General features: G+C 41.8%; 1 protein-coding gene across 1 annotated transcript in view; it reads left to right on the forward strand.

The window, feature by feature from the left end:
* The window catches only part of LOC145414519 (uncharacterized), a 239,615-nt gene that overhangs the window by 20,228 nt on the left and 194,039 nt on the right, over nt 1-25,348 (forward strand). Inside the window, exon 2 of the mRNA XM_080284042.1 lies at nt 21,782-22,073. Within this exon, the coding sequence (XP_080140168.1) occupies nt 21,782-22,073 (292 nt within the window). The remainder of the gene's footprint in view (nt 1-21,781; nt 22,074-25,348) is intronic.

The following is a 25,348-nucleotide window of genomic DNA, read 5'->3' on the forward strand; positions in this document are numbered from 1 at the left end:
CAAAATTGGTGCATATTGCGCTCTTAGTTGTTCATATCACGTGGTTTAATAAAAGAAAAAACGCTAAAATTTCTGTATATGGCGGCATGAGTTTACATCACACAGCTTCCAGCCCCCTTGTTTATATATTTAGTGTCCTCAGATGCAAAGTACGCAACTCGAAAGTAAAACGCCCTTTATTGTTTTTATCTCTCAGGTTTACCCTTCAGATACAGTAAAGAACCATTATCTGTCCGTTTATCTATCTATATTTATCTATTATTGAACGTATCTTCAAATGAGCACCTTAGGAAGGGCTTTTCGATCTGGACGGGTCAGACAAAGCCTCCATTAATCCCTTCACTACAAGACGTCCTACTTAAGGTGAACACAGTCGTCTGGCGGAAGTAGGAATAAATTAAAAGTACATTATCGAACTGAAGGGGTTAAAAATTCGGGAGCTTATGGGGGCCGAAGCTAGGCAACCATTTTCACAATCCTTAGGCCTTCCAACACCCACTTCCCCAGCAACAATTTAGCTTCACTCCTTTGACTCTAACTTGGCTTAAAATTGCCAGCTCTCCATCTTCAGTGTTCAGCTGTAGCAACAGATTAACAATAAAATACAATGCTAATCACGAAGAAGTGCAATGGAAAGCAAGTAGAGCAGTAATAGTGTCCTTTTCCTCCACTGACCTGCGTGACATAAGCTGCAAAGAGACGAGAATTTGGGCAAGGTTACGTTAAAATGGACTTGTCTTTCCCTGATGGAACTGGGCAACTCCGATAACCTGAATAAAGTCTTGGGTGCATGAAACTCAATGAGCCTAAGTTATGACGTAGTGATGAATCTCCTTGGTTACTAGTCAAACCGTCCCATCGATCAGACGTATTTTACCACCAAATGAGCTGCAAGGAATTATGGATCTTCGCCTGATTAGTAAAAAAAATAGCTGACTATCGCCTCAGGTCCATTAGCATTGCCACCACAATCGCTCTAACACCATCAACACCAGTCTAACACCATCAACACCAGTCTAACACCATCAAACACCAGCCTAACACCATCATTTTCACTACCATCACATGAATCCTCACTCACAACACCATACATCACACTTGTGCTGTCCAGAGGCAGCGTCTGAGGGGAAAAAAATTGAAATGGTTGGTGACTTACAAAAAATGATGAGAGAGAGAAAGAGAGAGTCATGTAAATCAGGTGCATGGTTTTCTTGGATATATTTCTGTACACAAAATTACGCACACATGAGAATAATTGGAGCTGAGGTGGTTCAGTGGTTAGCGTACTTGTCTCGTGATGTGCGAGTCCAGAGTTTAGGGTTCAAGCCCACGTTATGGTCAGCATTTAACGCGTGTACTGTATCCCTTTTACTCGAACTTGGCCTAAAATTACCTTCTCGCCGCTCTGCATGCAGAGATGTAACACTAGATTAAAACATGAATATGATGCTAGTCATGAAGAAGTGCTCTGCAAAAGATGTAGGGCCATACCACTGTTCTTTTTCTACCAGTGAGGAGTATGATATAAGCTGTACAAAGACGAAAATCTGGGCCAAGTTAATATGAAAGAACTGTAGCAATATGCCCTTGCTTATGTTTTCGTACTTTCACACCATGTCTATTCTACCAATGCCATATATAGATTCTGACATATAAACAGAGCCAACAGAGCACTTACATTTTCATATGCATTATTCATTATACTGACAGATTTTTTTTGCCCTCGTACCTAGCCAGCAGAGAGAAAATACTGGCTATCACTCTTCCTCCAAGGAGAAGATCCGGCGCTGCTGTGTACCTAATATGAAGTGACACAGACGCAGAAAAACCAATTACAGTACAGTTAGATAATCATTACCGTCACAACATAAGCTCATTTGCGACACACACTTCATTCCACGCGTGTCATGCAGTGTAATTCCGTCACTTGATATTTTGAGGTAAAATACTGTGTCACTGCTAATCTCTAATATTCACGCTAAGGTCTCCATTTTTCAGGGTGTCATTAGAGTAGAGAAATACAGTATGAAAATAGAGTTAAGTTCGCAGGAAGAATAACAGAAAGATATTTAGGCAGAAAAGATTTTAATTCACCCCTCATGTGTTACCTTCTTCATCTGTCTTCCTCTAATTAAATTTTTATACACCTGAATTTCATTTGTACTTTAAATCTATCTAGCAACCTGTCTATCTAAGTACATATGATCGAAAAAAAAAAAAAGAATATCAACCCCTCTCACATACACATATATAAACACATACACACTCGCAACCCACACCCTCGTCCCACACACTTCCTACCCACCCTCACCCACTCACACAGTCACAACAGTTCCCTCTCCACCCCCCAAACACACACACACACACACACACACATACACACACACACACACACACACACACACACACATACACACACACACACACACACGTCACCAAGATGTCAATGTCGTGATGTGGCAGATTCTTCAGCACAGCACCCAGCACACCACCATCAGCACCCACCACACCAACATATCCACCATAACACACACAGTATCCGCTTTCCGTGATTGCTGGTCTTGGGCTCGTATTCTACCTGGCTTTGGAGTTTTCTTAACATCACTTCCTAAGCAATTTACTCCGTGTTTTAAGCCTCAGTATCCTCTTAAGAATTTTTTTTAATGGAAAGTATATTGACATTAGAAAGAAAATACATCAGACGAAGGGAATTAGTCTCTCACACTGCCTACAATACGTCCTCTAATCTCACCTTCCTAGATTCAGTTTAGATTTTGTTCCGTTCGCTAAAATCACAGAGTGTTATTCCCACTTTGAAAATGCCCTGATGCAGAGCTGGAGACAAAAGTTTACCTACTATTTTACCTCCTAGTATTTCACCTCCTAATTCTACACTAGTTTTCCTCTACTGGCTAATATTCCTAAATTGCGAGAGGCTTTGAATATTCCTCTGTCCCTAGATGTTTCCCTGATACGATGCGCTCGGGGAGGAAGGTGACAAACATTCCCTAATTCTGACACAGACGTAAGGAAATGATCAGGCGATTTTTTCCCTACCTGTACATTAAAATCCCTGCGAATTTATGTAGCAGGAAATGTGTGTTATTACCTGTGGCCCATAACACGGACAGGATTACTCAGAAATACACCGAGGCATATTATATACGGGATGCAGTTTGGAGAATCACGGGGGTTTTGTTTATGAAATTCTCCTAAACATAAGCTGTATATAAGACTAGTAAATACGTATACCTTCACTCATACAATTACCTTACATTCATCATTCATCAACGAACCAGAGTGAGTATTAATGTGATATAATATGAAAAATGAAATGATATGATCTGGGATAATTGTTAAGTTTTATGGAGACTTGTTTAAAGTGAAAAATTTCAAGAATCTTTATAAATGATTCCCGTGGGCTTAAGATGGTGGACTGGCGGAACTGGAAGTCATCTAAGTTATCACTGTCATTATTTTATTATATTATTATTATTATTATTAGTGTCGTCAATCATTATCATCATTATCATCTTTACGATTATTATTATTATTATTATTATTATCAGCTAGGTCTGCGGTAACTTTCGGTCCCTTCTCATAAATTTTCTACATGCTCTCGTAAATATGTGTCATTAGCCTTTCATTGTAAATTGCTGTCTATTTTTTTGCGTCATTTCCCAGAAGGTACAATTGAGGACATAAATACTGACCCATTTTCTGACTGTAAATATTAAACCAGTGAGCAATGATTTTCGAAACAAAGTGATATATGTTCTTCAGTCCAACACATTATTTCAGAATATTTGGTAAACGTTTCGCACTCGTTCGACAAGAGTGGATCGAAATAATTGTCTACAACTGTACACGTCGAAGGAGATATGAACGTCTTGTAGCCTTTTTAAGACACTCCTTTGTGCAGATATTTAGTGTATTCTCATTTCAAGTAAAGAAAATTTGAAAAAGATAAATCATTCGTGAAGTAATGGATCTAAGTGGGGGGATTTTGTCTTGTCTGCTCCTTTAGGCCAAGGACACTATTTTTACATTATTTTTCTACCACCAGATAATTTTCCTTTATTTCTGGAAGTGTCCCGCAGTGGAGGTGTAAGAAATATTCCCTTTTAATCTCCTCTGCTATGGAAAATCTGCTCAAAAGACAAAATCATAATATATAATATCAAAATTAAAGTGAAAATTATGTCCTCTGGGTGGCTGGGTTAAGAAAAAATAGTTAATGCAATGAATAAAGTTTTCTCCCTAGGATGGACGGTGATAGGTATGGGTTAGGGTCCTCGTTCACACTATATTAAAAAAGAGGGAAATAAATCTACGGAGTCATCCCACCACGTTAGAGGATGAAAGCAAGTAAGGAAAGGGAGGTGGGTGAGAAGAGAGAGAGAGAGAGAGAGAGAGAGAGAGAGAGAGAGAGAGAGAGAGAGAGAGAATTCTTATATAACATTTACAGGAATCCCAAGATAAAGAAACTTCTGTGGTTGTCTTTCTCATCTAAAAATAATATGAAGACGGAGAATAACTGATGAAGACATTTTGACTATCTGCAGACCCAAAATGCAAAATACTTCAATGTTTTTCTTCATTATATATATATATAAAAAAGGAAGGAATACAGTCAACTTGGAGGGGATAGATAGATATATATATATATATATATATATATATATATATATATAGATATAGATATAGATATATATATATATATATATATATATATATATATATATATATATATATATAGATATATATTTTTTTCGAAGCGGTAAAATTACAGTCTTCGTTCACTGCCACCGAACGAACCGGAAAAAAAAGAAAAATGAGAGAGAGATAGCGAAACAGATAATCATGTATATGCAGATAGACAGACAGATAAAGACAAAGATAGATAAAATGAGAGATGAAAAAATAATAATAAAAGGATGAGACATTATCTACCTCGGTCACATCCCAACACGTATAAATATGAACTTATCTCTATGCTTAAATGAATACATCTTTTGCGTTTATTAAAAAATAATTCTTCATACAAAGCCATCTCTGTCGCTATATAAACCCAACTCTCAGTATAAATATTTCTCTTAGATCTCTATTAACCTCCCTAACACCTTTCCCTAAGAGATTTATTTTGCTTGTTACACCTTGCCGTCCTGTTCTATTTAAATCCTTCCAACATTACCATACTCTGCATAAAGCTCCCTAAAGCCTTTTCCCAGTCATTATACATATACATATAAATCTACTTCTGTGAGTTTATATAATTATACCTTTATGTTTATATATATGCACACTCTTAAGACTCTATATAAATCCACCTGTGTCTCTAAATTACGTATTCTGTGTCTCTCTATAAAATAAATACGAAATAATCTGTTTCACCCTAACACGTCTCTATGTAAATCCAATTCTGTTACTCTATAAGCACACCTGTCACACCACGACACAGCTCTATATAAATCACGATACCATGTGTGTGTGTGTGTGTGTGTGTGTGTGTGTGTGTGTGTGTGTGTGTGTGTGTGTGTGTAGATTTATAGCAGCTCGGGTGTCACATTACCAAGAAGCGGATGTGCACAGTAAACCCACCTCGCCTTAATTCACTAAGTACAAGCTGCGGGACGTGGGGAGGCCGTACTTAGGTGACATTGTCCGTGGTTGTAATTCCCTGCCGTGCCCCTTCCATCAGCGGGGTGGCCAGTTATTGACAGGGGGGACAGGGGGAGACTCCGCCAATGAGAGCCCGCAATTCTAGAGCCCCTCCTTCCCCCTGGTCCTTTCCCCCCCACCAGTCCCCCCTGCATACACACAAATACACATCCTTTCCTCTTGTCACTCACTCTCTGTCTCTGTCTCTGTCCCTTTCTCTGTCTGTCTCATTCTCTGTCTCTGCCTGTCTGTCTCATACTTACCCTCCTTGTCTCTGTCTTTCTGTATCACGTGTTTATCATGCCTTTCCTCTATCCCTCTTTCTCATTCTGTCCTCCATTTCATTCTTCCCAGTTACCCAAATTCTCCTTTTCAATTTCTACCTTCCGCTATTTTCACCTACCCCACTCACTTCGTCCTTCCCTTCCACCTAAATTGCCATTCACTTACCTTCATCTTTGGTCTAAATCCATCTATCTCTCACTGAAAGAGATTCTAATTTTCATTCCTTTTATCATACTTACCATGTCCCTCCCTTTCACTCAGTCTCTCGTTCTCCCTCCTTCCCTCATCCTTCACGCTTTCTCGGTTTATCATTCCTCGTCGTTAGTTTCTCTGAATCTGACTCCCTTAATTTCACTTCATCTTAAGTATTTATTCTCGTCTTCATTTTTTGAGTCTGACTATTAACTCTCTGTGTTCTTCTAATGCTGTCTGTATATATATTCTTTTCACTATTCCCCTTCTCTCTTCCTGACAGCACCCACACTCCCTGACCCGCCCTTTTACTATGTGGGTCTTTTTCGCCTCTTCTTGCAGTCTCACTTTCCCTCTCCTTCTGCCTTTCATCCTCTCATCCTTCATCATTCTTCTGTCCTCCGCGCTCTCATTCTTTCCATCACTCCCAATTCTGCCACCCTGACTGCCTCCTTACCTCATATTCTCCCTCTCTGTATTCACTGCATCTCTTTCGCACGGTCCCTTGCACTTTCCCTCCTCTCTCTCTCCTTCCTCAAACTCTCCATCCTCTCTCTCTCTCTCTCTCCTTCCATCTCATCCTGCTTGCTCTCATGGTCAGCATTCCTCAGTCTCCGCACTCTTCGTTTTTCTCTTCTCCATTTCTCCTGATTTTCCTAGCTTTCACCCTAGTCATTCCCCTCTTCCTCACTCTTCCTCTCTTCATCCTTCCTCTCCCACTCCCCTTCACCCTATCCTCTCCCCATCTTCCTCCTTTCCACTACCCTTTAATTCTATATCTGTCTTTTTTTCCACCCCCTACCTCAGCTTCTCTAGTCTTCCTTTCACTGCCCAGCCCTTTCCCTCTCCCCACCCCCTTCCTCTCTCTCTTTCACCCCTCCTGTCCCCCTCTACCTCTCTCAGTTTCATTATCCTTTTTCTCAAGGCCTATTAAATTTTCCCTTCCCATCCTCCTTCCTCTTCCTATCCTTCTCCCTCTCAACTACCCTCAGTTTTCCACTCTCACGATCTTTCTCCCTTCTATCCCCTTTCCTCTCCCCATACTCTTACCTCTCCCTTCTCTCTCTCTCTCCCCTGCCACCTGCTAGCCATCCCTGCTAACTACCTCTTCCTCTGGCTTTGTCCCGACCGTCCTGCTCATCCTCCTCACAACAAAAACATGAACTGGGCCTGTCAGGTGTGATTAAGGCCTGTCTGTCCTTCAATCTAACCTTGTATGCATGAAGGTTAATACAGTGTTCAGGTGCATGAAGGTTGATACAGAGTTCAGGTGTTCAGGTGCTGTTATTCATGAAGGCTAGTGCCTTGGTGTTGTCTTTCACTTCCCTTAGTCATGAAAGCTCATATGGTGCACTAGGATTGTTCACTCTTGTTGTGCATGCAAGTCTCCATACTGCCCTAGTAACCTGATATCAGAGCCACACTGTCTATTTACTTATTCCCGGCAACCTCTTCAGTATCACTGATCTCTCAAGCTGGATAATCTGTCGGTAACTGTGATATAAAAAAAGGATGTAATTATACTGAAGGGGTTAATGGTCCCACTTAAAGCCGTTTCTTATATTTCACTCTGGCTAAAAGGCGAATGATTCTTTTTAATTCAGGAAGACGCCTCTAATTGAAGTTTTTAGGAACATCATTAAAGTGAAATGGCGGGGGACGGGGCGACATGGAGGCGATTGGTTTGTAGCCACCCCTTATGGGATTACGGTGTCTGGATAGATAGACAGATAGACCATTAAAGAAGCGCTACCAGAAGAGTGAACGACTGTCAAACAATAACCAAACATGATAAACACGAAATAGTGGTTATTCATCATGCGTCACAAATTCGCTCATGCATTACACACACACACACACACACACACACACACACACACACACACACACACACACACACACTTCAAACATACGTGCCTCCACAGAATGCAACCACTACTGAGAACATACATATATTTAAAGCAGGCATCAGTCACCTCCCCATAACAACCACGAAACGAACGAGGTATTTTTATGGGATTTCGTTAGTCGTGTGGTTTGTAGTTTCTGAGGACGTGAGGATTTTTTCATGTCGCTGTTATGCTGCCCCGACACGCCAACTTGGAATTTTGATAACCTGGGGGGATTTACTTCTTACTCTAAATCTATTCCCGTAACTTTAAGCGTAATTATTTAGGGCATTCCGTCACTAGCGATACTGACGCTGCTTCTTGGTGGAGTTACTTGCTTTACATTAATAGTTTTGAGAACCAGAAATGAGATGGAGGGATGGGGTGGAGAGATACGAGAGAGGTGAGTGAGTTGGAGAAAAGGCAGACAAATGGTACAGGAGAGGGTGACATGGAGGCGATTTGTTTATGGCCATCCCCTGCGCAACCGAGGCGTCTGACTATTGGTGGAGAGATACGAGAGGGGTGTGTGAGTTGGAGAAAAGGCAGTCAAGTGGTAGAGGGGAGGGTGACATGGAGGCGATTTGTTTATGGCCACCCCAAGTGCGATTGAGGCGTCTGACTATAGATGAACAGATAGACAGATGAATGATAGATAAGGACAGATACAGAGATAGATAGACAAAGATACAGAGAGACAGATAAATTTTAATCCATCAGTCCTAACACATCTTAATATTCGTCCGTCTATCACCTGACGATTTTCCTCAGCTTAAGAGACTGACTCACCTATTTCATTCCAATTCCAGACGGTTTTTTCTCGCCAGTGGAAAGCGTCTTGATGTTTGAAGGTTAAATGTTTAGCTTAATTTTTCCGACATTTTTCTTTAAGGGCTTTGATGACAAGGGTATCGTTTTTTCTTTCTTTCTTAACCACCGCTATCGTAATGCGCTTGTAATCTTAGTCATCGCTATCGTAATCTGAACCACAGCTATCGCATCCTCGGCCATCGTTATCGTAATCTTTCCCACCGCTATCGTAACCTTAACCATCCACATCGTAACCTTAACCACTGCTGTCGTAATTTTAATATTCGTCGCTGTAATTTCACCTGCCGCTATCGTAATTACCCACCGCTATCGTAAGCTTAACCATCGCCTTCGTCACCTCAGCCATCTTTATCGTAATCTCAACTACCGCCATCGTAATCTGAACCATCACTATCGCAAACTTTCTTCGCGACACACTTAACTCTCCAAAGGTCACTTTTTTTTCAGCATATACTTCCAGCCAACACAAGATGATTTTACATACCTGAGAGATGAATTTATATACCTGAGAGATGATGTTATATACCTGAGAGATGATGTTATACACCTGAGAGATGATTTCATACACCTGAGAGATTATTTTATATACCTGAGAGATGATATATACCCAAGAGATGATGTTACATACCTGAGAGATGATTTCATATACCTGAGAGATTATTTAATATACCTGAGAGAAGATATATACCCGAGAGATGATGTTACATACCTGAGAGATGATTTCATAGACCTGAGAGATTATTTTATATACCTGAGAGATGATATATACCCGAGAGATGATGTTACATACCTGAGAGATGATTTGATATACCTGAGAGAAGATGTTATATACCTGAGAGATGATGTTACACACCTGAGAGATGATGTTATATACCTGAGAGATGACGTTATATACCCGAGAGATGCTTCATACCTGAGAGATGATTTTATACACCTGAGAGATGATTTTATATACCTGAGAGATGATGTTATATATCTGAGAGATGATTTTATACACCTGAGAGATGATTTTCTATACCTGAGAGATGATTTTATATACCTAAGAGATGATTTTATATACCTGAGAGATGATGTTATATATCTGAGAGATGATTTTATTTACCTGAGAGTGAGTTATAGAAGCCTGAGCGTCAAGACCGGTACTCTTAACCCTCTGATGGTCGGAACAGGTCTATACACCTTTTTAACTTGGCCTAGACCACCTTTAACTTGGCCTAGAATTGTCATCTGTCCATTTTGTGTGCTGAGTTGTAACATTAGATTAATACTAGAATGTGACGTTAGCCTCGACGAAGTGCTCTGGAAAGGATATAGAGCCGTAACATCGTCTTTTTCTGCCGCTGAACTACGCGAATTAAGCTATAAAAGGAAAAAAAATCTGGGCCATGTTAAGGTGAAAGGACTATAGTGGTGTATTCCTGCAAAAACCCGATGATTATATATATGACGGGCACAGAGGCAAGAGCTAATTCGGACCCAACACCCCGCCCCGACGCCGACAAGATGGCCGCCGCTGCTGTGTCGATGCTGCTGCTGTTCCTCAAGCCTCTCATTACTGACACTACCAGAAGATTTTGGTTAACTCTGGAAAGCCCCAGAGCAGAGAATATATCAACATCTTTATAAATGCTATTCTTGCTACCTCCAGACGATTTTTTCCACCATAAGAAAGACCCATCGTTCCGAGAAAGTTAGTGCAGAGTGTGTCTGTCCTAAGCTGAATAAAATAGTATGAAAGCAGGAAGAATGAAAGAGAAATACGTCAGTGTTGTGAAATGTTAAGCGACTTTACCCCAAAGATGGTAAAGTGTCTCCTACAGCGATGCCTCGAACCATCCATTACATTGATGCCAAGAACCATCCAACACAGTGAAATCCTGAACCATCCATCACAGTGAAGCCTCGAGCCATCCATCACAGTGAAGCCCCGACCCATCCATTACAGCGAAGCCTCGAGCCATCCATCACAGGGAAGCCTCGAGCCATCCATCACAGTGAAGCCCCGAACCTTCCATTACAGTGAAGCCCCGAACCATCCATTACAGTGAAGTCCTGAACCATCCATTACAGTGAAGCCTCGACCATCCATTACATTGAAGCCCCGAACCATTAATTACACTGAAGCCCCGAACCATCCATCACAGTGAAGCCCCGAACCGACCATTATCCATCAGTTATTTCGGTGGGGCGCTGATGAACGTCTGGCCCACCACTTCCTCACCTTTGCAATAATAAATTAATAAATTGTTGGCCACCTTGCACCTCGCCCACCTGTAATTGAATTTAATGTTACGTCGGCAATGATTACAGGGTGAGTTAGTGGCGCAGGTGTTTCTACTCTCCCCGCGTCTTCGGTGTGTGGTCTGCCGTCTGCCTCCCCTCCCCCTCCCGCCCTTCCACACATCCCTACGCTCCTCCTCCTGTCGCTGTCTTGACGGCTTCGGCTACTGCTGTTGCTACTGGGGCTACTGGTGTCCTTCCTGCTGCTGCCGACTCTTATTTTGCTGTTAATATTGCTGAAGTTGTTTATCTCTCCTCGGGCGTGTAGTTTGCTTCCGCCTCTCTCTTTTTCCTTTCTCCTTCTCCTCGTCCTCCTGTCGCTGTTTGATGGCGAAGGGCGTCTGCTTTCATTCCTGACGCCCCTTTTGCTGCTGCCTACGGTCTCCATCCCGCAAGTGCTGCCCTTTTTGATGCTATATTTTTTCTCTAATCTTCTTGGCTCTGTGATTCGTTGTCATCCCCTTATTCTTCCCCTTCCCTCCTCTCGCCCTCATCTTTTCGCTATCTTGATGGCGTAGGGCTCCAACTTTCGCTACTGAGGCTCCTCCTGCTACTGCTACCGATTTCTCCTCCTGCTAATGCTACCGATTATTCTCAGGTTGCTGACGCTGCCGTTACCGTCCTCGCGTCCCTGCCTTGACATACGGTGTTCTTAATGATTCCTCCAGTCATCTTCCTACTGTTCTGATGTTTTGAGACAGGTATCAGTGTTGCCTTAGCTATGGAAAGCACTTTTTTTTTTCGTCGTTGCTGTTTTGACGGCAAGCAGCTACCATTTCTGTTAACGAATCATTTAGTTATCTTGGTTTTTCGTTACCTTTCCGAATCTTCTCCAGCTATCACAACCACCGTGATTTTGGCCGCTTTTCTAATTATATTCTAGAGTTTCGGAGAGTAGGTTTAGCGACAGTTGACTTCTGAGGCTAATTTGCTTTCACTCCTCAAAGCAAGACCGTCTTATTCATATTCTTGCTGCCTCCAGACGCTTCCGTTCAGTTATGGATAGGCTTTCGGAACTGGAGGGGGTTAGATAAAGCCTTCATTCCAAACAAGTCTTCTCAAAAGTGAATAAAATGTTTAACGGTGGTAAGAATTGAAAAAATAAAGGGAAAGAAAAAGAAGTCATATAATTGAGTTAACGACGTCCATTCCTCTTCCGAAATTTTGGTCATCACTGGTCTCTGTCCATTGAGTCACCATTATATTGCCCTTATTTTCGTACAGGATGACCGTACTCACTGCAGTATATTAAAAAAAAATGAACTGCAGCTACGACTGTAACGAGGGATATTTTTCCGCCCATGCATTAGGAAATAACTACTGCCCTTATGCTGAGTTATTTTTCAATGTGTTTATATAAGCACCACCTCTCTGTACTTCATTATATCCTTAACACTCTCGATGTTTTGTGCCACATTGTTATTTTACGAACGCTAATGGAACAAAGTAATTTACAGCGGCTAATAGAGGAAAGGGATATTAAGCAAAACGTAACAACTCAGCTCTAAATGGGTTAATAGAAGCATATATCACTTAATGAACAGATAAATGTCTATTATTACTGTTATCCCAACCCAACGCCCTCACTCAGACAACACACCTACAGTACCATGACGGTGAAATTCATCGTTGCCGTGAAGCCAAACGACGCAGTAACGCCACACGTCACTCCCTTCAACTTTATTACACTCTCCGCCTCTCGCCAGTGGAAAACCTTGCCAATTACTCTCCATAATTAAGCACGCCGAACTCTCCTTATTACACCTTGTCCTTCTAAACACCGACCGTAAACATTTCACTCCTGGTCTTGACTTACGCTGGGGACTCAAGCAACCCACCTGTGCGGCCATTTTGGTGCTGTGAGGTTGGGGTGTAGGAGGGGAGAGGGTGGAGGGGTGACTCAGGGGTGTAGAGGGGAGAGGGAGGAGAAGGAGGGGAGAGAGTGGAGGAGGAGAACGATGGAGGGGAGGGGAAGGAGGGGAATGAGAGCAGAGGGGAATGGAAGGGAGAGGAAGGATAAGAAGAGGAGGTTGTAAACTGGAAGGGAACGAAGGGAGAAGGAACAGATGGAAAGAAGAGAAGGGAAGATAAAGGAAGGGAAAAGAGGAGGGACAGCAAAGGAGAAAGACGTAGCAGCGATGGAAGGAATGGAAACAAATATGAGGAGAAAGATAAAGGGAGGGGGAGGAAGAGAAAGACACCAAATAATGAAAGAAAAGATTAAAGAAAAGGAATGAAAGGTGAAGGAAAAAAGAGGGGGATGGAGAGGGACAGGAGTAAGAAAAAATAAATAAGAAGGGGGTAATAACAAAACAGGGTGGCCTGGAGAATGGGAAAATAAGAGTAAAGAGGGAATAAAGTGGGTAGAAAATAAAAGAAAAAATACGTGATTGGTATGAACATGCTTAGAAATGCTGGATCCCCAATCTCAAGTTTCCTCTTCAACACCGTCCCTTTTTCTTAAAACTCAATCACTTAAAAAAAAAAAATCGGGACGAGGCTATACAGTGCGACCTCAGAGATAAGGAACTGAATAGCGTGGCTGACAGAACTGAGCTGAGTGGAAAACCGCCATTAGGAGACCAAGGCCGACGCTTGCAAAGATGTTGGAGCCTTTGTAAACGACATGAAACGAGGCTAAGCATTCCCTTCCCATACAAACATTCTTCATTACCACGTTGGGTCCGATGGTGATTCTTTTTAATTCTTGCTACACCCGGACCGGTATTTTCAGCTCAAGTGACACCCATCATCGCGAAGTGTTGTACAGGAGTCTCCATTATCCCCCTGTCCCTTCCACCCTTCCAATACGGTACCCCTTCTACCCATATTCAGTTTAGGGGACTGTCTATAGTAAGCACGTCATGACTGGGACAACTTGCGGTGATTTTCCAGTTAACGCCAGACTCTTATATTCAGCAGAGAGTGAGTCATAGGATTATTATTATTAAGACTCTCACCATTAACCCTTCATAGCAATGCGTCTATTCTAAGCCCATAAAAAATACAGACCTCCTCCCACTCTTCCTCAGCTACAAAAAATATCTCTTCCTTACAATAAAATCTTCCTCCAATCTCTCTCATTTCCTCAAACTCCCTCCCTTCTTCTTTCCCCGACGCCCTGTTCACTCCTTCCTTCCTCATACCCACTGCGCGACTCTTGTTCCTCCTCAGGCCTTCTATTCCCTCTCTGTCCTCCTCATAAACCCCTTCATTCCTCAAATCATCATGCCCTTTCTCTCTTCCTCCGACCCTCTATGACCCCTTTCTATTTTCCTCACTCTCCCTACCTCTTTAACTCTTTCTCAAACCATCCAACCCCTTTTCTGCCTTCCTCAAACCCCCCACACCGTTTTCCTCACAATCAAACCCTGCTACACACCCCTTCGTTCCCCTACCGCTCCTCTCTCTCTCTCTCTCTCTCTCTCTCTCTCTCGAAGTCAAGGGGAGAGGGGACAGCATCTGGGCCCGTATTATCGTTAGCGTGGATTCCCCAGCACCTCTTCCTTATCGGCTTAGTTTTGTATATGGGCATTTATTCACTTGTATGGCATTTAGACTTTCCTTATGGTGATGCAGAGCTGCGGTGACTCGAATGGTGGCACACTCGTCTCGCGATGCCTGTGCTTCGAGTCTAGGGTATAAACTCAAGTCGTGGCAGACATTTAATAGGCGTCCTGGTGTAGTATGTCCTTTCATATGTTATCATTTGTTTTCATCTACTTCCACCAACCACATATACACTCCCTGACACACATAAACATATCCACTGCAACACTCTTTCACATGCGTCACACTTCATAAAGAAATCCATTCTCCATTCGTACTTCACCAACATGGGGAAGGGTTAATTCTGACTGTCCCTCCCTCCGAGGAAGAGGTCCGGTCCTGCCGTGGGCGTAAATACAGGCATATCGGTATAGACAACATAAACATCATAAAAGAACACATGAATGGACAGTCACGGAAATAATCTTGTAAGGAAGAGGTGTAAGGGAGCGCCCAAGCCCGTCGAGAATATAATGGGTGGGCATGGCGTGCTGTGCGGGTGTGCGTGCGACGTGCCTTACAACTCCGCTAGGTGCCATCCTTTCCACCATTCAGACGCCTCTCACTCAAATTAAACACAGCCTTTGCACCTCCGTCCGCCTGCAAGCCATACTTAGAGCATTGATCCTCCTGGCGTCACACCCACACCCAGAGAGAAAGAAAGGGGATTTGGGGAGAGGGGGATAGTTTGGAAGAGAGAAGGATAGTCTAGGAGGGAGTGGTGTAGTCTAGGAGAGTAGTAGTCTCGGAGGTAATGGGCAGACTAATATGAAAGGGAAGCAGAGGGAGGGGTAGTCTGGAGGGGAAGGGAAGGGGAAGGGGCACTCTGGAAAGGTAAAGGGTAGTAAAAGAAAGAATAGGATGCTATGGGAGAGGATGGGTTAGTCTGGGGAGAAGCAGTCATGGAAGGAAAAAGTAATGTGGAAGGGGAGTGAAGGGGAAAGGGTAGGCAAGGAGGACAGTGGGTAGAAGAGGAAATGAAGGGTCTGTCTGGGAGAGAGGAGGGGGCAGTGGGGGCAGGGAGAAGGAGCAGTATGGGAAGGGAAAGCCATTCTTCTCCCAATTTACTAGTCATAATAATAAGCAAGGAGGAAGAAAGAAGAGAAAGAAACCGAAAAAAAAAAAGCAGGGGGGACTGAGGTGTAACTACGTCGCATGATTCTACCTGTGAGTCCCGAGTTTGGCTGTGATTGGTGGAGGTGAGGGTGACGGTGCTCGGTGATTGGGCAGCGGGTGTCCATTAGGGTGCAAGCGTGAGGGCAGGGCAGGACACGGGGACACTGAGAGGTCATAAAGTGCAGGTAAAGACTGCAGGTTCCGGCCCCCTCCCCCTCAAACCCCTCTTTCATACCCCCTCCCTCTCTCCCCTTTCACTTCTGTCGCAGCTGGGCCCCCTCGTCTGTTACCTCCCCCCTCCCACTCTCAGTCTCTCTCCCCTCCCTCTCCCTTTCTCCCAACCCTTTCTCTCCCCTCCATTTTCCTTCAGCTCCTTTTCTCCCTTTCCTTTTCATTTACCATTTCTACTTCCTCCCTTTCCACTTACCTCTCTAGCCCTACTCTTCCTCCTTCTACCCTTCCCCTCCCACTCCTTCCTATTCTCCTACCTTTCCTTTTCCTTCCTTTCCCTGGCCTTCCATTTCCTCCTATTCCTCCTCCCCTCCCTTACCCTTCTTCCCTCCATATTTAGCTCCCCTCTCCCCCATCCTCCTCCTCCTCCTCTCCCCACCCCAGACTCAGCTCCGCCTCCTCCTAATCTTCATTTGGACGTCATATACCTTCCTCTGGACCCTTTTCTCCCTCTTTCTTCTCATTCTTTAATATTCCCTTCTTTCTTCGTTATTTTCCTTTATCGCCATCATTCTCTCCATTTTTCTTTCTCTTCGTTACATTCCAATTTCTCCTGAATTTTCCTCTTCCTTCAGACTTTTCTAAATTGTCTTTATCCTCCTCATTCAGCCCGTTCTTCAAATTATTTATTATTATTTTTTCATATTGACTTCTCTTTGTCCTTTAACGTTTTGCCCTCATTCTCGTAATTTCTTAGCCTTCTACTCCTCCTTCTCTTCCATTCTGTTTATTTCCCCATTCATCTCCATCTCCTCCTTTTCCTCATCTTCCTCCTCCTCTTCTTTAACTGGTTCCCCCTCCTCCTCCTCCTCCTATTCTTCTTCTTTTTCCTGATCCTCCTCCTCTTCCTCCTCCTTTTCTTCCTCCCTACTCACTAACCCACCTCCTCCATTTTGGCTTCCTTTAATGCCTCACCTCTCGCCCTTCCTCCCCTTAGTCATTCCTTCTCTACCACACTTTACTCTTTTTTTCCCTCTTTCTCTTTCACGATTTCCTTTTTTCCTTGATCTCTTTTAGCTACGTTTTTCTCAATCTTTTCCTTCCCAATTTCTTCATATCCTGATTCTCTCTCTCTCTCTCTCTCTCGTTGTTTTCCTTTTTTTACAGTAAATTTTCCTTGCTCTTTTTCCCCCACTTTTTTTTCCTGTCCTGACTTCTTCTGCTCCCTCAACTTTTTTCTCGTTTTTTTTCCTTTTCTTTGTGTCTTCCTTTTTTTTTCTGTCTCTCTAATTATGTAGTTTTTTTCCGCCTTCATTTACCATGCTACCGGTTAGTACTTTTTTCCGTTCCTTACCTGTTTTTTTTATTTATTTATTTATTAAGGCATCTTAGTTTACTTGGTTTCACTGACTTGGAAATTTAATGTGATGGTATCTTTTCTGTAGTGCCATCTGCCTTTTATTTTTGACTCCTGTTTACTTCTCCTTCTCTTCCTCCCCCTCCTCCTTCTTCTTCTTCTTCATCTTCTTCTTCTCCACCTCCTCCTCCTCCTTCTGTTTCTCTTTCGTTCTGTCTCTGGGTGTGGGAAAAGTTAGAGGGGATTTGAGGGGAAATTAGAGGAGGGGAGGGAGCAGAGAAGGGGTCAAGTGGAGAGGCTAGAGAACAGGATGAAGGTTTCTGCAAGGGACGGATTGGTGGATGTAAGGGAAAGGAGTGATGAGATGGAGAGGATCTGAGAAGTGAAGGAGAGATACGGAGAGAGAAGAGAAGGAGGTCGTATAAAGGGGGAGAGGACAAGGATAAATTTGTCTAGAATTACACATAATATAATCAAATGGCGTTAGCAAGAATTTAAAAAAACACAGACGGTATCATTATAAAACTACTGTGCAAGAAAGGGGGGCACTGCTATGTACCTCTGCTATACTGCATCAGTATCTTACCCAATCAAACCTAACCTACTTTGACCCTACCTAATCTAACCCCACTTAACCTGACCTACTTTAAGACCAGGGAAGTCCTAACCTCATCTAACATAGCCTAACCCAGTCCAATCTACCCTCACTTCTAAGCTAACAAAATCTAACTGAATACGTATTGCAAGGAGGAACTAGGGGGGATAGTGGTTAGCGCTTCACCTGGCGTACCTCTCGAACGTGTGAACAACTCCCCAGCACCACAGCGGCAATTTTCCACCGGTGTCATGGAGTGGTGGTGGCAAGAGTGGTCGAATTTATGGCTCGTGTGAACTGGCTTAATTCCCTTCACTCAGACGATGTAGCTCTGTGTAAATTTCGATACCGCCAGACGATTTTATTTAGTGTGTGTGTGTGTGTGTGTGTGTGTGTGTGTGTGTGTGTGTGTGTGTGTGTGTGTGTGTGTGTGTGTGTGTGTGTGTGTGCCAGATAGTCTTCGTTAATGTCTTCACTACAAAAGCAAAAAATAAAAATAATGTTGAAATAATCGCCTACTGGTAACCTGACAGCAACGAAAAAATAATAATAATAATAATAATTCGATTGACGAGATTAAAGCATCATAATATTTTTTTCTTTTTAAAATTTATAAAGCTAAAGAGGAACACTGGACTCATAACTCTGCCTACATGTCATCTACCGTCTATCAGCTACAGAGAGAGAGAGAGAGAGAGAGAGAGAGAGAAATACCACACACTAAGGAAGATGGCGTATGCAGAAAGTCTCTTAACAAATAATGGAAAGGCTAGATTATCGGCCTAATTATTAAACGGAAGTACACAAAGATTTAAGCAAGTTCCCTGATATCTGAGCGTCATCTATGCAACTCGTGCAACTGTAAATTCAATCAGCCTGCATCCAACATTACAGTGTGCAGTTAGCAATGACACAGAAAGGTTAGACGTGTTTTATTATCAGAAACTATCGCCCGAAACTGGAGATTTGTTCACACCTTCGCTCTCTCACTTGTACTAAATATATCTTTCAATTTTCTCTATGAGTTGCAAAGTACTTAAACTGATTTTTCTGCTCTCCTTCTAGGCTTACTTGAAAAATATTGCTCATGGTTTTGCTACAATTGCCTCATAGCTGTAACAATTATTTTACCTAAGCAGTTTATATTTAGATTATTATTATCTTTCAATGTAATACAAAATAATAACACAAACTGACAGACGTGTGATAAAAGTTTACGTTTCCTATCCCTGACTAGACACAAATTGACAAAAACTCTACGGATTTATAACTTAACATTTCGATAACATACACTACCTGTGGACTCAGATGGGAGGCTTTTTTTTTTTTCTTTTTTTTTTTTGAGAATAAATATGGATTAATTTTATTCTATGGAAAAGTAATAATAGGCGATGTGAGATTTTTTTTTTTTTTTGGTCCCAGGTTCTGACAACATTAAAAAATTACTGTTCACACTTGTTTTTTCAGTTCGTTTTTCCTTCCTCTGGTCATCTGAAAAAAAGAAGTGACTGGAAATTATGTTCATGTATTTACCTTGTATCTTTAGCTTACTGTGCCTCTCCTAAGGGTCATTATAGAGTCTGAAATTAGCAAAAAAAATGGAGGGGGGACATCCTCTGGTCTATAAAGTTAATGGTGAATATCAAAAACCTTCGCAGTTTAATTCTCCAACACCGAATAAATTTGGCCCATAAACAAAAGATGACGTCTCTGGGCCAAATTAATCATTATCATTATCATCATCATCATCATCATCCAAACCCATTTCCACCCCATATACTCGAACAAATATATGTCCAAATAACCCTCTTAGCGTTCATTTTAATCTAGTACAAGTCTCATGTACCTAAATCACCCAAACGTACTCAAAACTACTCATCTTTCTCATAATGTAACTCAAATGGATTTAATCGCTCTCTTCTGACCTAAAATCTATATCTGTTTTGAGCTGGTAAAATTCACATACTGCCTTTCTACTTACCGATAGCGCAGTTTCCGAAAGAGCGCAGATTCCGGCGTAATGATGTTCCCTATAGTGCGCGTTTCTCGATATAGACTGGATCGCGAAATAGCGCTACTCCTCAAACAGAACAATTCCGACTTAGCGCAGTTCTTGATATGCCATACTGTACACCAGGTTCCCGATACGGCGCAGTTTGATACAGGGCGGTTTCCGATTCTGTGCAGGTTCAGTATAGCACGATTTCGATACTGCGCGTTCTTGATATACAGCAGATTCTGACATAGCACTGTTCCTTATGCAGCATAGCACCAGTCTAGAGTGCCGTTCTTGATAAAGCGCAGTTTCTAATAGCGCAGTTTCTAATATAGCGCAGTTTCTAATATAGTGCAGTTCCCATTAGAGCGCAGTTCCTAATATCATGCAGAGCTCGACACTACACAGGTATTAACAGCGCCGAGAAGGATGAGTTACGGCGCAGATACCATTACCGCGAAACTTCCGATAATGCGCACGTAGGACACCAGACATATTTCGATTCTGCGCAGATTCTAGCACGGCGCGAAATCGGACGCAGCGCAAAGTTCAAATATGTATCTTTGACCGGCTTGTGTTCTGTAGGCTCTGATGTATGGGTGATTGCGGTTAAGTCGGTGATGATACGGCGATGCGGTCAGAAGTACTCTCTCTCTCTCTCTCTCTCTGTACTAACTACCGACAGCCAATTAGCCCTGACTAAGATCGCTTTCACAGTCGTTAGCCCAAGTCTTAAGCTGAATAATTACTTTTACTAATAACAGTTTGTAATGACGAAAAATAAATCACCAGCACCATCTTATCATCATCACCATCATCTTCATCATTATCATTATTATTATTATTATTATTATTATTATTATTACTACTACTACTACTGCTACTACTACTACTACCACTGTAATTACATCTACTATTACGTTCACACTGTATTTTAATCGAGAAGTTTCTTAGACGGGCTAAATTTAATTGTCTCGGTGTAGCAGAATCACTACAAAGAAATGCGGGAAAGAACTTAGACATCTTTCTACTATTAACGCCTCAAAAAAAAAAAAAGAAGGAAAAAAGGTACCCACTGATTTGTTTCCCCATTCTCGCTTTACCATTACTTAAAAGCTATACGAGGCGAGGTGTCAAAGGCTGAATAGTAGGTTTTGCATTCTAAGATCTTTTAAAATTTTCCATTATCCATTTCATCATGAAGACGTGCATTTATGGCTACGTCTTTCTACCTCTATGCACGATTTTATTCAGCATAGGGACACCTTTTAGAGTGAATCTGTAAATAAAAGCGTCTAGAGGTAGCCTGAGTAATATACAATATAAAATCGTCTCCAGGTGAAGGTCTTAAAAGTTTTTCCGGTCTCCTTGGCGAATGGTCATGAATAAACTGAGCTTTTTTGGTCTTTTCGCCGTCACCATTCACGCACCCGAGATTAGGACGGTGCTAGCGATTAGGCCCAGGGTGATACTACCACTGCCCTGATGCCGCCAAACTAACTAAGAAACCCTCAGTGAGTTGGCATGTCAGAGGGATTACGCTGGTGCCGGTGGTGATGGTAGCGGCGATGGTAGTGGTGAGGTAGTGGTGACAGTGGCGGATGCGGTGCGTGTCAGGTTTCCCGTCCCACTGTAAACCTTGGCAGGATGACTGGTAGGGGAATTAACTCATATTTCTGGTCTCGGAAATACACTTTAACTGACATGTTTTTCGTACCTTACCCATTTAAGACACTGTGCACCCCTCAGATGAATGAAAAATGTGGCGGTAACTTTAATCAATTCCTTTGAGTGTGGCTTGAAGGAATTTATCTGTCGTTCTTTGGCGGCTGATCGAAATTCTCTCTCTTCTGTTACAGGGAAGTTGTCGCGGACGCCGTCGCCGCGACCCCTGTCCCTTCCCGACGACGACCAGGAACCCCCCGAAGTCACCTCCTCCTCAGATGCCGCCAAGGACGACCCCGACGACGCCACAAGCCCAAAGAGCACGACCTCCTCCTCCTCGGACGGTCGTGACTCGAAGCGGGCGAGGCTGGAGGGGTCGTGCAACTGCGAGGACCTGAGGGGGGTAACCTGCTACCTGGAGACGAAGGAGCTGTGGGAGAAGTTCCACGAGCTGGGCACCGAGATGATTATTACCAAGAGCGGCAGGTGAGTGGCAGGTGTGCAACCAGTATGGCCCTGATCCACAAACACACAATCAATTCCATATCGTAACTCTAATTTCTTTTCCCAGTATGGACGAGGTAGGGAAAGTGCAGAAATTTTCCATATATCGTGTTCTTCCTGCAAGTCAAAACCTGAATTACGACAGAAAGATGATCGTAATATATGTTTGCGAATCTGGGCCCAGATTTAAAACACATTCCCTACGATCACGTCATTCTCAGCACCAAACATTTAAATCAGCACGGCGATTTTTGTTATTCTATTCCTGCTACTTTCAGACGACCTTTTTCAGCTCAGGGGAGACTTCTCTAGGCGGAGGGATTATACACGGCTTTTATTAAGCCCTTCGCTACTAAAATGCTCTTATAATTTGAAAGAAAAAATCGTCTGGTAGCGACAAAAATATATATTATCACTGTAGCTTTTTCTTGCCACCACGAAACAATTTTATTCAATTCTCGAAACACCTCATTCACTAGAGGAATTAATAAAGTCTCTCTCAAGCTGAACAAAACGATTTAGAGAGGAAGAATGGAATAATAAATAGGTCATCGTAGTGAAGGAGTTGATTATGTTCTATTAATTATTTACGTGAGAATAACGGCAGGTGAGAGTAACTTCCTTGGTAACGCTGAGGATAAAATGCCTAGATCAATTTCATTTCTATTTATCATTTGTCTATTCCATGGAAGAGCGCAAGGTAAGTGGCCCAGGTTAGAATATCACTTTTTTATTTTTATTTTTTAAGGGAACAACTATCACGTCTGTAACCACTTATTTTGGATTATTAACATAAAGTGGCATTAAGTGGACGTAGGTGGTGGATTCTTTCAAAGGTGCGATCATTACCTTGGTTATTCGCTGCGCTTGATTTATTATACGAAAAGTGGAATTAAGTGACGAATAGCTAAGTGAATTATACTGTATGTTACCGCTGACTGTTGTTAATGGAAAATGGGTGAGTGTTTCTTTGGATTACGATATTATGAAGGGAATGCGAGTTAATTTTTGTCATTTACTGGTTGTTATTTAGCACGAGTTGAGAGGCAGCGGGAAAGTGTCGGGATTTATAGAGAAGAATGTTGTATGGCTCTCGCAGTCTTACATTTTCTTTCTTATTTACTTATCTCAAGGGTAGGCAAATAAAATGAAGCGTGTGCATGTTCATTATTTTACGAATGACTTACAGCCTTTCGATATGTTGCTAATAATCTATACATCTATCTGTCTTTCTATCTCTCTGTCTTTCTATCTATCTCAATCAATCAATCATTCGCTAAATGAATGAATCTATCTCCATCTACCTGTCTATCTATCTATCCATCCATCTGTCCATCTATTCATATATTCTTGGATTCAAGTTTGTTATGTTTAAGTTTTTTTAAGAGAAGTAACAGCTATTATTTGCCTTATTCATAATTTCTTCCCGAGTACTCAAAGCTTAATTATTGCTTTATTTTCCGGTATTATTAACCCTTTCACCACAATGACGACGTCTTTTAAAATATACTCTTGCGACCTCCAGACAATTTTATTTGATTTAAGATTGATCGAAATATTACTGACGGCGCTTCTGCCATGGTCGCGCTCCGCTTACTCGATTTAGGGAAGACTTGCTACTGGAGGAATTAATGAAAAGTATATTAAAAAGGAAAAAAAAGAAAAAAGAAAAAACATTACCTAACCTAAAAAAAAAAAAAACTGGGAACAGCAGAAAAAAAAGAAGGAAAAAGGAAAAAGAGAAAAATTAAGTTTGCTGGATGGATTCGTAAATGGATACTGGTACTCTTGTTAATTCACTAACTTCCTAAGAGTTTTATTTTTCTTACGAGGTGCGAAGTTCCACAGGGAAATTATTGCATCCAGGTTCGAGACAACTATTATTTATTCATATATTATTATTTCTGTTTATTTATGCTTTATATAAATGGCTGTCCAGTGAAAATCGCTTCGCCAAAACAGCATTTACGGAATACCTGTTTTTTTCCCTGTTCTTATACACTTTTTAATTATTTCTTAGCACTGATTTATATACGAATAGCGATATACTTACTCTCTTCATTCTGAGGACGTACATTCTCACTGCTTTTTATTCTCTTCTCCTTCCCTTTCCTATATTCTTTACAAAATTACTGATAATCGATTCGGCAATTATTGGGTCACTTATTGCTTTGTGCTTCCGTAATCTGCATATCGTGTTGTTTTTTTTATATTTTTTAAGACGCTGGCGATGTGTTCCTTTCGGCGGCTTTTTAGTGCTATATTGAGTGAGCGTTTATCGATAGCTAATTACACAGGGAGGTTATTGGTACTGGTATTGGTATTGGTGAGTGAGTAAGCGTTTTTATGCGCGTTTCTCTCGCAGTCCAACTTTCTGTTCCTACCATTTCATTCCGACTTTGCGTTTTCATTTTTACAAGTCAGTTAGCGATACTGGTACTAATGGGGATATTATACTGCCTTTAACTTGGCCTAAATTTCCCAACCCTCCTTCTTGAATGCTTAGTTATAATAATAGATTAACAATTAAAATACAGCTCTAGTCACGACGAGGTGTAATGAAAAGGGAGTTGTGTCGCAGTATTATTTTTTTTTCTGACACTAAGCTACATGAAATAAGCTGCAAAATGGCAAAATTCTGGGCCAAGTTAGTGTGAAATGTGTATAGTTAGTGATTAAGTGTTTTTATATATATTTTTGTATTCGTTTCCCTCTCAACTCGACACTCTCTCTTATAATCTTTTCACTCCGATTTCGCATCTTTCCTCCTGTTACACCAAAAGACTTCTGAAAAGCTTGATTTCTTGATGCCGTATAGAAAGTGTTATTAATTTCTTGTGTCGTAATGTCCTCTTTCATTTCATTCTTGCTAACGATAGATTATTTTACTCTTACGTGGGATCTCTCTTAGTGAAGGTGTTTGGAAGGTGAGAGAGGGAAGGTGATGGCAGGTGGCACAGATGAGAGGTATTTATTAACAGATTCTTTTATTACCTTTTTATATCACCTTTTATATTAGTGATATTGTTTCCTGGATTATTTTTTTCCCCCTGAGTGCTTGTTTTTTCCCCTCCATTGTTTTTTTCCTTGTCTGACTGCTTTTGTTTTTTCCCTCTTGTCTGTTGCCAGTGAGGACGAAAGATGAGTCACTTGCTCCGTTTCAAAGTATCACTGGTGTATATATTTTTTTCTCGGTGCATTAATAGCGTTAGGACTGTGTGTGTGTGTGTGTGTGTGTGTGTGTGTGTGTGTGTGTG

This window comes from Coenobita brevimanus, chromosome 100 (assembly GCF_032717465.1).
Source record: "Coenobita brevimanus isolate Jiangsu-jjx chromosome 100, ASM3271746v2, whole genome shotgun sequence".
In the NCBI taxonomy this organism is placed as follows: Eukaryota; Metazoa; Arthropoda; class Malacostraca; order Decapoda; family Coenobitidae; genus Coenobita; species Coenobita brevimanus.